Source organism: Mixophyes fleayi, unplaced genomic scaffold (assembly GCF_038048845.1).
Source record: "Mixophyes fleayi isolate aMixFle1 unplaced genomic scaffold, aMixFle1.hap1 Scaffold_41, whole genome shotgun sequence".
NCBI lineage: Eukaryota > Metazoa > Chordata > Amphibia > Anura > Limnodynastidae > Mixophyes > Mixophyes fleayi.
In genome coordinates, this window is record NW_027448083.1 from 276,197 (window position 1) to 291,402 (window position 15,206).

General features: G+C 44.9%; 1 protein-coding gene across 1 annotated transcript; it reads right to left on the minus strand.

The window, feature by feature from the left end:
• Positions 1-1,641: 1,641 nt before the first annotated feature.
• LOC142134183 (general transcription and DNA repair factor IIH helicase/translocase subunit XPB-like) lies at positions 1,642-12,852 on the minus strand. The gene is made up of 6 exons (XM_075194513.1): positions 12,632-12,852; positions 11,431-11,527; positions 11,135-11,252; positions 7,919-8,037; positions 6,761-6,916; positions 1,642-2,201 (listed from the first exon to the last, which is right to left on the minus strand). Exons 1-6 carry the CDS (start codon positions 12,820-12,822, stop codon positions 2,067-2,069), a joined length of 816 nt encoding a protein of 271 aa, XP_075050614.1. The 5' UTR covers positions 12,823-12,852; the 3' UTR covers positions 1,642-2,066.
• Between the last annotated feature and the right edge of the window lie 2,354 nt (positions 12,853-15,206).

Consider the following 15,206-nt stretch of genomic DNA (forward strand, 5'->3'; position numbering starts at 1 on the left):
TGCCCAGGAATATCCTACAAACATCATGTGCTCCAGCTGAGACATGTTCATTTACTGATATACTGTAGCAGGCTATCCTGCTGGCATGCCAAGTATAATCTCTGGCCCTGGTGCTGCCATGTCTTGGGGCCCCTCAACGCTGGCCGTGCTCCACCCTGCAGCACATGCAACTTAGGCTAAAGCTGGAAGCTTCTGGTATGTGCTACCACTTACCCCAACTTACAATAAGGCACGGTCGATTTTCAGACTACCACCGGCTGGAGCGCCATCCACCCCCACCATGTTCACCCCTACAGGGCAACCAAGGGAGGCCAGAGCACAGGTTCATTGTACCTACTCTGCACTCTGCACCCCAGTATGTAACTGCAGCGGGAGACGCGCTATGTTACCTGACTGCTGGGATGACGCATCATAACTACAGAATTCATTAGCGACACCTGTGTATTATAAGGTATAAAGTTTACTGTAGATTATAATGTTACGAAGTTATGTGAAATGTTCCATGTTCTGTATAAAACGCTTCATCTGGAGTCTGCATGAAATCACAAACAGACCCTTGTAAATTACTAAGGAGGGAAGCCTGCTCGCTGCTAGAGGATCACATAGAATAAAGCGTTATTACAAATCACAGCTTGGCCACCAGCAGAAGAGTCACAGAACTGGGATTTAGTCTACAGAAAATAAAGCTCTCTTGGTGTCAGTAGTAGGATGTGGTGCAAAACCCTGAACATTTCTGGGGTCATTGTGTCTACTCTGAGTCTGGATTTGTTCAATACGACGGGACACCTGGATCGTACCTGTGTACATAGAGGGCACGGGACACCTGGATCGTACCTGTGTACACTGAGAGCACGGGACACCTGTATCGTACCTGTGTACATAGACGGCACGGGACACCTGGATCGTACCTGTGTACACTGAGAGCACGGGACACCTGTATCGTACCTGTGTACATAGACGGCACGGGACACCTGGATCGTACCTGTGTACATAGAGGGCACGGGACACCTGGATCGTAGCTGTGTACACTGAGGGCACGGGACACCTGGATTGTACCTGTGTACACTGAGGGCCCGGGACCCCTGTATCGTACCTGTGTACACCGAGAACACGGGACACCTGGATCGTAGCTGTGTACGAGAGGGGGGGAGCGGGTACTAATTACCCGGGCCCGGGCATGTCAGGGGGCCCGGCCTGGGCCCTTGCGCTGCTGATTTTTTATTTATTTATTATTATTTTTTTCAAAACGTTTTTTGTCATTCTTTTTTTTGCAGGGAGGGGGCTTGGTCGTTGGTGGGGGGAGCAGGCTAGTTTAAAAAAAAAAAAAAACACTCACCTGATCGCGGTGCCGGCATCCCTCATCTCTGCTGCTCTGTGCTCCATTCAGACTGTCTGAATGCCGGGTGCAGAACGGACGCTGGCAAACGTCACTGTGGGCAGCACACGAGAAACAACACTATACAATATTTAAATGGGCTCAACAACTAGTGTCTTAATTAAACATCACAAAGGTTTGTTTACTGGACGGAGCGGTAAAAATATATTATATATATATACTTATACTTATTTACAGAACCAGACTAAAATAAACATATAGGATACTTTTACTTGAAAGTAAATATCAGAACATCTAAAAAAGACTCGGTGCACAATATTGGAATTTTATTATAAATTGTCTTTAATGTTCATCTATTTTTTTTTTTTTTAAATAGCATAAAATAAAATGTTCCAGAGCAATTTCAATGATCGGTGCTAATCTGGAACAAGTCACGGTTATTACATATTTCTTTGTTCCCAAAGAATAAAAACTAAACATCAAAGAGATAGAAAGAAACTATTTTGCTATTCCGGTGAGGAATATTCCCTCGTATCTGCATTTTACCTGCAGCCAAGTTTACAACAACACCTGACTAAATCTTACAATTAATTTAAGATTTCATCTGTACATTAGAAAAATATTAAACCCAAACTCCATTGAGTTGCAGCCATGAAGCGCGTCGGGTTGTCACACGTGAGAAACGCTGTTCTCTGCAAGTTCTATGAGACGGAGACGTGGGATCCAGGTTTCATTTCCGGAAGCGTTTGAAGAGCGGGTGTACGTGCCCTTTGTTACCTCCCTTATTCCGAGGAGCGTGATATTCCATGTAAACCGTGTCGTCTGCTCCAGACATAGAACCCATGGCACCTACGCGTCTCGCCAACTGCGGGAAGAGATGAATCGTAAATGGACTGCAGGCTGTGAAGTTACTTATCTTTCTGCAGTTCCTTGTTCTACAGGAAACTAACGTGGTCTTAAATTCATTTATCCAAATATATCAGTTTTGAATGGTGTCTTAGTAATATTCCTGTGACCCGCCATTACCGCTCAGTTTTGTTGTTGTTTGGATTAGGACACAATGCGGATTGTGACCTGATCATCATCAACATTTATTTATATATTCCGTAGCGCTTTACAATTGGGAACAAATATTAATAAGACAATACTGGGTAATACATACAGACGAATCACTTTAAATTTGCGTACTGGCAGCTAATATGAAACATGAAACCTTGTAGCACTGGCTGCATGACGCCCTCTCGCCCCGTCTCGGTGTGTGCAGTGCATGTAGGCCCGTCTCATAACAGCTGGGTGACTACACTATGTGAGCTGCTGCCACACGAGCACTTAGATGATTACTTTAGTAATGTGTAATTGTGTGAGGGTCTCAGTGATCGATCTATATGTACAGACAATAACATACTACAATTCTGCATTAGGCGACTCTGTTCTAACCGATTCCTCCTCCGATTAGTTAACCCAGGTAGACAGGTTCTCTATGCAGTTACTTCTGTCTATAATGTATGTTTTACAGCACAATTATAGATAGTGAGTTATAATGCGGGTATATGAATACAAGTATTAATAAAAGAAAATAAGTATTTGCAGAATCTCTAGAAGTGTTTTTTCTGGGAACAATTGAAGACACAGAATCGTCATGTAACACACAGAGCGTGACTATCACACGCGTGGAAGAGACAGAATCGTCATGTAACACACAGAGCGTGACTATCACACGCGTGGAAGAGACAGAATCGTCATGTAACACACAGAGCGTGACTATCACACGCGTGGAAGAGACAGAATCGTCATGTAACACACAGAGCGTGACTATCACACGCGTGGAAGAGACAGAATCGTCATGTAACACACAGAGCGTGACTATTACACGCGTGGAAGAGACAGAATCGTCATGTAACATACAGAGCGTGACTATCACACGCGTGGAAGAGACAGAATCGTCATGTAACATACAGAACGCGACTATCACACGCGTGGAAGAGACAGAATCGCTATGTAACACACAGAACGCGACTATTACTCGCGTGGAAGAGACAGAATCGCTATGTAACACACAGAACGCGACTATTACTCGCGTGGAAGAGACAGAATAGTCATGTAACACACAGAGCGTGACAATCACACGCGTGGAAGAGACAGAATCGTCATGTAACACACAGAGCGTGACTATCACACGCGTGGAAGAGACAGAATCGTCATGTAACACACAGAGCGTGACTATCACACGCGTGGAAGAGACAGAATCGTCATGTAACACACAGAGCGTGACTATCACACGCGTGGAAGAGACAGAATCGTCATGTAACACACAGAGCGTGACTATCACACGCGTGGAAGAGACAATCGTCATGTAACACACAGAGCGTGACTATTACACGCGTGGAAGAGACAGAATCGTCATGTAACATACAGAGCGTGACTATCACACGCGTGGAAGAGACAGAATCGTCATGTAACATACAGAACGTGACTATCACACGCGTGGAAGAGACAGAATCGCTATGTAACACACAGAACGCGACTATTACTCGCGTGGAAGAGACAGAATCGCTATGTAACACACAGAACGCGACTATTACTCGCGTGGAAGAGACAGAATAGTCATGTAACACACAGAGCGTGACAATCACACGCGTGGAAGAGACAGAATCGTCATGTAACACACAGAGCGTGACTATTACACGCGTGGAAGAGACAGAATCGTCATGTAACACACAGAGCGTGACTATTACACGCGTGGAAGAGACAGAATCGTCATGTAACATACAGAGCGTGACTATCACACGCGTGGAAGAGACAGAATCGTCATGTAACATACAGAACGTGACTATCACACGCGTGGAAGAGACAGAATCGCTATGTAACACACAGAGCGTGACTATTACACGCGTGGAAGAGACAGAATCGCTATGTAACACACAGAACGCGACTATTACTCGCGTGGAAGAGACAGAATAGTCATGTAACACACAGAGCGTGACTATCACACGCGTGGAAGAGACAGAATCGTCATGTAACACACAGAGCGTGACTATTACACGCGTGGAAGAGACAGAATCGTCATGTAACATACAGAGCGTGACTATCACACGCGTGGAAGAGACAGAATCGTCATGTAACATACAGAACGTGACTATCACACGCGTGGAAGAGACAGAATCGCTATGTAACACACAGAGCGTGACTATTACACGCGTGGAAGAGACAGAATCGCTATGTAACACACAGAACGCGACTATTACTCGCGTGGAAGAGACAGAATCGCTATGTAACACACAGAACGCGACTATTACTCGCGTGGAAGAGACAGAATCGTCATGTAACATACAGAACGTGACTATCACACGCGTGGAAGAGACAGAATCGCTATGTAACACACAGAACGCGACTATTACTCGCGTGGAAGAGACAGAATCGCTATGTAACACACAGAACGCGACTATTACTCGCGTGGAAGAGACAGAATAGTCATGTAACACACAGAGCGTGACTATCACACGCGTGGAAGAGACAGAATCGTCATGTAACACACAGAGCGTGACAATTACACGCGTGGAAGAGACAGAATCGTCATGTAACACACAGAGCGTGACTATCACACGCGTGGAAGAGACAGAATCGTCATGTAACACACAGAGCGTGACTATCACACGCGTGGAAGAGACAGAATCGTCATGTAACACACAGAGCGTGACTATTACACGCGTGGAAGAGACAGAATCGTCATGTAACATACAGAGCGTGACTATCACACGCGTGGAAGAGACAGAATCGTCATGTAACATACAGAACGTGACTATCACACGCGTGGAAGAGACAGAATCGCTATGTAACACACAGAACGCGACTATTACACGCGTGGAAGAGACAGAATCGTCATGTAACACACAGAGCGTGACTATTACACGCGTGGAAGAGACAGAATCGTCATGTAACACACAGAGCGTGACTTACACGCGTGGAAGAGACAGAATCGTCATGTAACACAGAGCGTGACTATCACACGCGTGGAAGAGACAGAATCGTCATGTAACACACAGAGCGTGACTATTACACGCGTGGAAGAGACAGAATCGTCATGTAACACACAGAGCGTGACTATTACACGCGTGGAAGAGACAGAATAGTCATGTAACATACAAAGCGTGACTATTACACGCGTGGAAGAGACAGAATAGTCATGTAACATACAAAGCGTGACTATTACACGCGTGGAAGAGACAGAATCGTCATGTAACATACAGAACGTGACTATCACACGCGTGGAAGAGACAGAATCGCTATGTAACACACAGAACGCGACTATTACACGCGTGGAAGAGACAGAATCGTCATGTAACACACAGAGCGTGACTATTACACGCGTGGAAGAGACAGAATCGTCATGTAACACACAGAGCGTGACTTACACGCGTGGAAGAGACAGAATCGTCATGTAACACAGAGCGTGACTATCACACGCGTGGAAGAGACAGAATCGTCATGTAACACACAGAGCGTGACTATTACACGCGTGGAAGAGACAGAATCGTCATGTAACACACAGAGCGTGACTATTACACGCGTGGAAGAGACAGAATAGTCATGTAACATACAAAGCGTGACTTTTACACGCGTGGAAGAGACAGAATAGTCATGTAACATACAAAGCGTGACTATTACACGCGTGGAAGAGACAGAATCGTCATGTAACATACAGAACGTGACTATCACACGCGTGGAAGAGACAGAATCGCTATGTAACACACAGAACGCGACTATTACACGCGTGGAAGAGACAGAATCGTCATGTAACACACAGAGCGTGACTATTACACGCGTGGAAGAGACAGAATCGTCATGTAACACAGAGCGTGACTATCACACGCGTGGAAGAGACAGAATCGTCATGTAACACACAGAGCGTGACTATTACACGCGTGGAAGAGACAGAATCGTCATGTAACACACAGAGCGTGACTATTACACGCGTGGAAGAGACAGAATAGTCATGTAACATACAAAGCGTGACTATTACACGCGTGGAAGAGACAGAATAGTCATGTAACATACAAAGCGTGACTATTACACGCGTGGAAGAGACAGAATCGTCATGTAACATACAGAACGTGACTATCACACGCGTGGAAGAGACAGAATCGCTATGTAACACACAGAACGCGACTATTACACGCGTGGAAGAGACAGAATCGTCATGTAACACACAGAGCGTGACTATTACACGCGTGGAAGAGACAGAATCGTCATGTAACACACAGAGCGTGACTATCACACGCGTGGAAGAGACAGAATCGTCATGTAACACACAGAGCGTGACTTACACGCGTGGAAGAGACAGAATCGTCATGTAACACAGAGCGTGACTATCACACGCGTGGAAGAGACAGAATCGTCATGTAACATACAAAGCGTGACTCTTACATGTGTGGAAGACTTGGTGCCGTACTCTCCAGCTACGATCTCTTCTTCAGCATCCAGATCTGAGGCCGCCAACACTTTCTGTAGAAGCAGCTGCTGGTCCTCTCTGGTGGAGAACGCGAGATCTTCCTCCTCCATCCCAGCCAGCTTTGTGATCACCTGCCCCAAACATGGACACAGAACAAAACACTTTATTGGACTGATATCCACATGCGCTAAGTATGTTATGTGAGGTGGACGGATAGATAGAACATTTGGGACAAAGATCAATGATCCCTATTTTAAGTAAGAATCAAAATAAACACTTGACTAAACAATGTCTAGGTGCTCCTGATACTAAGCAAACAACCCATAATGCTCCTGGTCAGGTATACAGACGCTGGTTAGGCCCAGTTACCGAATATTCCGGCTATGCGCAAACAGCCAATTTATCTACAGATCACCTCAATTTCTTTTTTATAAGGAAACAAATAGAGGAGAGAACACGGCGCTTTACTGCGGTTATGGAGCAGGAAACACAGTCAATACCGTTCATCTCATTAAAGAGACAGAACCATAGAAGACAAAACAAAAAAAAAAAGAACACTAATTATAGGGTCACATCGGCATAAATGACAGTAAAGACGTCTGTACACCCCAAGATGTCACAATGAACAGTGGATAGGACGACGTTGTCTGGAAAGTCTGAGGTAAAGATATCATTACGTAGAAGCGACTCTGGATGAGAGATCCGGAGCAGAGGTCGTTCTCCACCAACATTAATAGATGATATTTCTGGTGTCGCATCCGTCCGCTCCACACTCTAATCTAGGACAAGCCGCACTGCAGCCGTCAGATTACAATTGGACCAATGACCTGCACACGTTCATGAGAATGCAGCCAAATTAACTAGGAACCTGGAGCTCATCAATATGTAAATCAGGCCACAAGGACATTAGTGACATCACTTGTTCCTGACCAATTGACAAGGTCAGAGCTCACTTACTACTACGGTCCCTTAGTGCAGGCGTGGCCAACCCGTGGCTCACTAGGTGCTGTGAAACTACAAGCCCCAGAATGCTTTGCTAGAAGATATCCAGCTGATAGCTGCAGGGCATGCTGGGGCTTGTAGTTTCACAACACCTGGTGAGCCAGGCCTGGCTCAGTGTAACAAGCGCTTACCTTGAAGCTGTATCCCTGATCCACAAGGAATCTCTGTCTTTTGGTAGAATAGGCCATTTCCTGCGTGTCCTGAGACACCAGCGAGTAGAAGAAGGCGTTGTACTCCTCAGCCACCATTCCTGCACACAAATAAGAACATACAGCATTATACAGGGGCTCCCGAGCCTTTAAAATCCTATATACCCATCAATATCAGATATCTCTTGAAATGATCACTCTACCCACCTTACACTATATAACCTAACAATACACAGGATAGACGGACACACATTACTGACGCACACACTTATCTTCAGAGCTTCCTGCACGCTAATCTCAGCTCATGACATCATTAACAAAGAACATTTTGGCCGCATTAAAGCCACTGCTTTGAAACGTCTGATTTGCTGTAATGTTTTTAGACTTGCAGGGATCGTATTCTAAAAACATACAGAGGAGGGAGGAATGTACGTAACTCCGCAGAGACCTCTGGTACAGTTACAGACATAATAGGATCGCTTGTAAGAGAGAAGGGTGGAGACGGCCGACGTTATTTTCCTGACCCTTCCCGCAAAGCGCTGGGTAGTTTTTGTACTTCACGGGGGGTCTACACTGAAAGCAAAACTGGTGACCTGTTCTGGAAGGGATTATAACAAACACTGGAACAGAGGAAGATGCCCGGATTACTCACAGACCAGGCATTTTATATATAAATTTAAAAATATATCTATCGGTAAACGCTGGATTTGATGTGATGACAGGACGTCAGATCTTGTTTGCAACAATGAATACAGAAAGAGAGAGCAGTATTGCAGCAGTTTCCTATAGACAGAGGAGTGACCCATCTGCTCAGCGATCCGGGGACGGAGTAATCTGTAGCTGGTGTTGGGGATTTTATGAAGGTGCATAAATCAGACACAGGCAGCAATAAGCCCAGCACAGGAATGAGAGCGCACAGCAGCGACAGGAGTGAATTATGCTGCAGATGGGGCCCAGGGGGAGCGCACTGAATAAAAGATCCCCCCTCCCTCCACCCCCACAAGGTAATGTTACAGGCCGTGAGAAATGTTTAAGCCAGTTCGCTGTATGTCAGTGAGTGAGGGAACTGCGCAGTAACCGCAGCTCATCGCTGAACGTGGCCGTTCAAAGCTGCGACTCCGCAGCTGGTACGGGGGGGGGAGAATTGTGTTTCCTGGTTTATCTGCACATTGAATTTCAGGCGTCACCACATCAATGTGATAAACAACAAGCTCCGTAAACAGTTCTCCAAGTGCTTGTCCCTCAAATCAACCAGCAGCTACTGCAGCTCAATCTCCTCAGACGGAAAAGGAGCAAAATAACAAAACAAACCGAGCCGGAGAGCGTCCAACGAGCAAAACCAAATGGTGACTTTATCTGTACAGGTTCCTGCAGGATTCTCATCTCCATCACTGGATTTCAGCAGCCCGGAGGGGACTCTGTAAGGGCGATGTACAGATAATCTACCTTTGATTTTGCTCATTGTACGCAGTTTAATTGTGTGTTACAAGTGATACAAGTTCAAAAAAATAATATATTTTATTTAAACCGTATTACCAGCTAGGTTGTGTATTATTATTATTTATTTATAAGGCGCCACAAGGTTTCCGCAGCGCCGAACACAGTACAAACAATGGAGAGTACAGGGAATAACAGTGCAGAACAATAAACGAGTAATACCGAGACTTCAGATGCTCCAGGAAAAGCAAAAATATTGAGGTTGGAGCAGAAGAGAAGGTAGAGAGACAGGAGGGAGAAGGGCCCTGCTCATTAGAGCTTATATCCTAAATGGAGGGCAACAGACAATCGGCACAGAGGGAGTCAAAGGAGGGGAGCAAGCGCAGCCTATTCAAAGGAGGAGCCAAGAGATGAGAGCGAGCATGGAAAGAGGGTTAAGTGGAGGGCTGGTAAGCTTTGAGGAAGAGATGAGTTTTGAGTGCCCGTTTGAAGGAGCACAAGTTAGGGGATAGACGGATGGAGCGAGGGAGGTCATTCCAGTGAAGGGGGGCAGCTCGGGAGAAGTCTTGAATTCTGGAGTGGAATGAGGTGATCAGAGTGGACGAGAGGCGACGGTCATTGGCCGAATGTAGGGACCGAGCGGGAGTGTGGATGGAGAGAAGGTTGGAGATATAGGGGGCAGTAGAGTGGGAGAGGGCCTTGTAGGTGAGGGTAAGAAGTTTGTAAAGGATACGATAGGGGAAGGGGAGCCAGTGAAGGGCAAGGCAGAGTGGGGAGGCAGAAGAGGAGCGGCGAGAAAGGAAGATGAGCCTCGCCGCCGCATTGAGTATAGAACGAAGGGGGGCAAGGCGAGAGCGGGGGAGGCCGGTGAGGAGAAGATTGCAGTAGTCCAGCCGGGAAATGATGAGTGCGTGGATAATAGTTTTGGTTGCTTCATTAGATAGGAAGGGCCGGTTGTGTAGCCCAAAACATTAAAGCTCCACACCCTCTAGTAGATAAATGTTACCGGCTTTCTCCCTACCCAGCGGGATGAGCGAGAGGACCAATCAGAAGCTGTGATCAAGAGATCGTGACTTATGATTGTCCTTCCTTCTAACCCCACTGACCCACCCTCCAGTTGCACTTTTAAAGAGACGGAATTGATTGACCTAAAGACTCCAGCTAGGGAGATGGTTCTACAGCAGTAATGCCCTGAATGTGCGGATACCAGCAGGGTAATTATAGTGCAGACAGTGAACGAGGGGTCAAAAAAAAACCCTGTAGTAGCTGCAATCGTTCCTCTTTAATTTTCTGCACTTCTCCAGTCTAAGGTAACAAACAAAACTTGTGCTTTTCAGATAGATCACATACTGAAGCTCCATCCAGTCTGTCCCAAGTGAAATTGTTCATAATGAGCAGACTCTCTCAACCTGTAGCTTGCTAGCTTTTGTGGAACTACAAGTCCCTGCCAGCCTCCTGGATTTGTAGAGTCGCAGCAGATGGCGGTGCCTCTTTTCATGACCTCCCATGATGTGACAATGACTGATATATACATTGTGTATTGGTTGGAAAAATTCTTCAGGACCGAGTTAGTTGAAGAGAAATTTGGCATTTTATTCCCACGTGCAGGAACACAGCGAGATCACCACCAGGTCGTATAATTATACCTCCTCGTACAACGATGCTGCTAGTATGTCTGAGGGTTTATAAAAACAACCTACAGAGGGGTGACGGCCAAACCAGTCACCAGCAGACGCGGTCTATAGAAGACAGTGACGTTACCTTTCTTGGCTCTCAGCACACGCCCCAGGCGTTGAGCTTCTTGTCTCCGAGACCCTCCGTGCGATGAAATCTGGATCAGTACATTGGCTTCGGGTAAATCGAAGGACGTGTCTCCGACCTAAACCATACAACAAGTACTTAGTCTGGAACAGTCTTGGATAACATACTGATCATTGGTCTACGCAGTGACCAGACGGATTGTCCTGGCCTAGGAACATGACAAATCTACTGCAAATCCTGATCGCCCCTTAACACAACTTCATACCCGGCCAAATATCCTGATGGGGGTTACTCACCTTCGATATAAAGATGGTGTTAATTTTTGGATTGTGTTTAAAGTTTTGCAGAATTTGCATCCTCTCTCCTTGCGAGGTCGGACCGTAGATATAGGGTCTGAAAAGGAGGAAACAATATGAAACTGATGATCAATATTACATTAACATGACATCTACAGAATGTATATGGAGACAAATTACTGGTGTCCTGCATGAAAAAAAAAAACACACTTCACAGCTATTCCAGCGGCACCGATATATTGTATATGGTTTGTTCTCAGTGATCCCAGACATTTATGTAGCCCAGGGTGGAAGTCACTCCAGGAAAGATGTAAACGGGACATTAAAATCACCTTAAGCTCATTCAGCAGAACGACCGCATCCAATAACATTCCCTAATCGTCACTGTGGCTGATCTCTTTTCAGGCCAATTTAACATTGATTAAAAGATCTCTTTCATAAAGGATCCGTCTAAACTACAACTGTGCTGTGATAAGTACATTAACTGTCAGTTTGAAAATAACAACCAAAAATACAAGATAGAGATATTCACACGTACAATCAACAGCCCTCCTAGGACTAAACTCACTACAGCTCACAGGTGAATTGTACACACGAGGAACCTTCAGTCTTTCAAAGTTTATAGTTAAAGAGAAAATAAAAGGATAATGGGGCCATCAAAACACCAAATGGGAAAGCCCAGGGGTATGAGAAAAAGATGGCGAGGGATCAATGGCTACAAGCAATGGGAGTTCACAAAAAGAAGTGCACAGAGGTGAACTTAACTCTTAAATCATTTCCCTTTATTCGGTCGCACTACAGAGAGAAGTCTGAACCTTATATGAACATTGAGCTGGTGCAGAAAAGAGCAAGATGATAATAAACAGACTCCAGCATGTCTGCCCAGCAGGAACGTACACAAGGTGAAAGAAAAGGGTTTTATTTTCCTATACGGTTCATTACAATACAACCGATTGCTGAGTTTCCCTAAAAACCGTTTTCCTAAAAAGAAAATTAAATTGCCTGAATAAAATGCTGGTGAAGTTCTCTACTATATTGTACATGACACAAAGAGACTCTAAGGGGAACAAGAGCTGCCCCTCCTCTGCCTCCAGGATTCAACAAGTGAGCTGAAGAACCCCCATCAAACTGGTCCCTAAAACAACAAAGCGGCCATTCACACAGCCGACCCTCCGCCTGATTGCCATGCAGGGCCACTTACTTGTTCAGCCGGATGGCGTACTCCTTCAGCGCAAACACGTTGTCCGCGAAGACAATGATCTTGTCATTCCTCCGTTCATGGAACTTAATCAGGAACTGGCAGGCTCGAAATTTATTTGGGTTCATGGTGTACAACAGAATTCTCTTCTTTGTTTTGATGGCGACGTATTCTCTGTAAAACTCAGGAGACATGGGGCACCAGACCTGGGGGGGAGGGGGATGAGAGGGAGCAGGAAGTTAGCACGGCGCTCATTCTAAACAAAGAAGAGAATTCTGTTGTACACCATGAACCCAAATAAATTTCGAGCCTGCCAGTAATATGGGTGGGCAGTATCCATGTGGGGTGACATGCCCATGATGCTGGGAGTATATGAGTCTAACAGGTCGACTTAAAATTGTCGCTTAAAGATTGGAAAACAAACTACAGTAAAACCACTGACCCTGAGAGAGGTATATGTATCAGAGGAATGCATCGTGTATAATGCACAGGTAACAGCAATATATTTATAAACTCCTGTAAGTTATAAGGGTATAAACGTTGCTTAGTGATGACATCACTACAATATTTATTATGACACATTATAGCAAACAACATACCCCCCCATCATACATTATAAAGTTATTACAGTTTGGTTTCCTGTATAAAAACTCACAGCCTCTTGCCTCGTGTCTGTAAGTGGTCAAGTAACTGTCCAATCTTCTCTAATAAACGTATTAAAATGGGATTTCCAGAATATATTATTATCTTACTACGTTCATCCCTCTACAATACTGTCCCGAAAATGCAGAGCGTCCAAGTTTGTGATCCCTGAAAAGATCACTATCCAGCCGCTTCTGATTGGCCGATTGTGTATTGACCCCGCCAGCCAGCCGAATTCAATATATTATATGAAGCTGTCTGTTCAAATGACATTTCCTTTAGGATTACCACAGGAAAGAAGATTTTGGTTTCATTTGAAAGAGTAAAAACAACATATATTGGGGTAGATTTATCAAAACGTCTGTAAAGAAAAAGTGGAAGTGTTGCCCATAGCAACAAATCAGATTGTAGCTATCATTCTCTAGAATGCATTTGATAAATGAAAGCTAGAATCTGATTGGATGCAATGGGCCACACCTCCACTTATCTCGATAGGTTTGATAAATCTATATCTTTAATGTAATTTAATTTGAATTTCATTACATTTTATATGGAAAATTTGACTTTGGCGTTTATTTATTACAGTCACAGCCCTATACCCTCTTGTGTATCTGAGATATCATTACATGATTATATTGTGTACAAATAGGAGACTTTAGAGTGTACGAACACTGCCCTTTTTCTACGCTATCGTGGGTGGTTAGTGTAGACACTTGTACGCCTGACGTAAGTAAATGCTCTATCGAGATGCGTCCGACTGAACATAAAAGATTTTTTTCTTGCTTACGTTTTCTGCGTCCAATGTGAGCCCCACAAAGGTGAAAAAAGTGACTATTTTTGAACATTTTGTGTTATAAGGCTGTACCTCTTGATTGCCCCCCCAGAGGTTTTATTCAAACACTATGCCCAAAATTGTAAAGAGCAACAAGAGTGACACCTAGCAGTGCCAGATTTGCAGTGAAGGAAACAGTGACACGGCTAGAGCATGCATGCACATGTATGATTTTTGGGAGCAGACGCAATGTGTTCCGACAATGCTACAAGCACCTTTTTATGCCAATGACAATCGGTTTCGGAAAGGCAAAGCAGGTCGCCTTTCCTATGAGAGTGTGACGAAGAGGCTATCGGAGGACAAGTAATCAGGCCAGAGACGCTGGGTCATGTGATGAACGGATAACGCAACATTCCGCTCTCGCTGTTATAAGGTTTGTCAGCTGCTAGTGAAACACAGCACCAAGTGCATCCCGCTGTAATGTAATAACTGAGTACACATCGTACAACCGCCTGTTGTTTACACTCCCCTCTATATATTTACAGCCATCTTTCCGTAAGTAAGAGGGATTTAGATTCTCTTTTTATAGCTTATATATGTCTCACTGACACTTTAGTATCGGAGAGGCGTAATGTCTCTGACACACAATACCAGACAGCTATTGAGCTTGTCCTGCTGTAAAACCTACTCTGGAAAAAGTGCTTAACCCTGCGACAGTTGCAGCAGAGTCGTCTTTCAGTCTCCGCGGCCAAGGGGGTTACGTGGGGACGTTAAAGTAACTTAGAAATACAATTAAAGGGAAATTGGCCCCAATATCTATCTCATTGGAGCAGGCCCCGTCACATAAAGCCACACGAATGCAGCCGTTACGTATTTAAATGGCGGCACCAACGAGTATCTTCTGTTACGACGTTTTGGGGGGTTGGGTTGACCCCCGCTGAACGCAGGCTAGCCCTACCCCCATATGCAAGAATTTAGTTTATTAACCTGGGAAGCTTACAAGAAACATTTAATGGTTCATAAACCCATCAACACCTTCAATGATTGATTTGGCCTCCATTCCTGAAGAACAGTTCATGTTTTTTGGCCTCCCAGCCAGACCACATTCTGATTAGCAGCTGCACCTGCAAGGCCTACATAAAAGGATATCACAGTCTGTTGTGT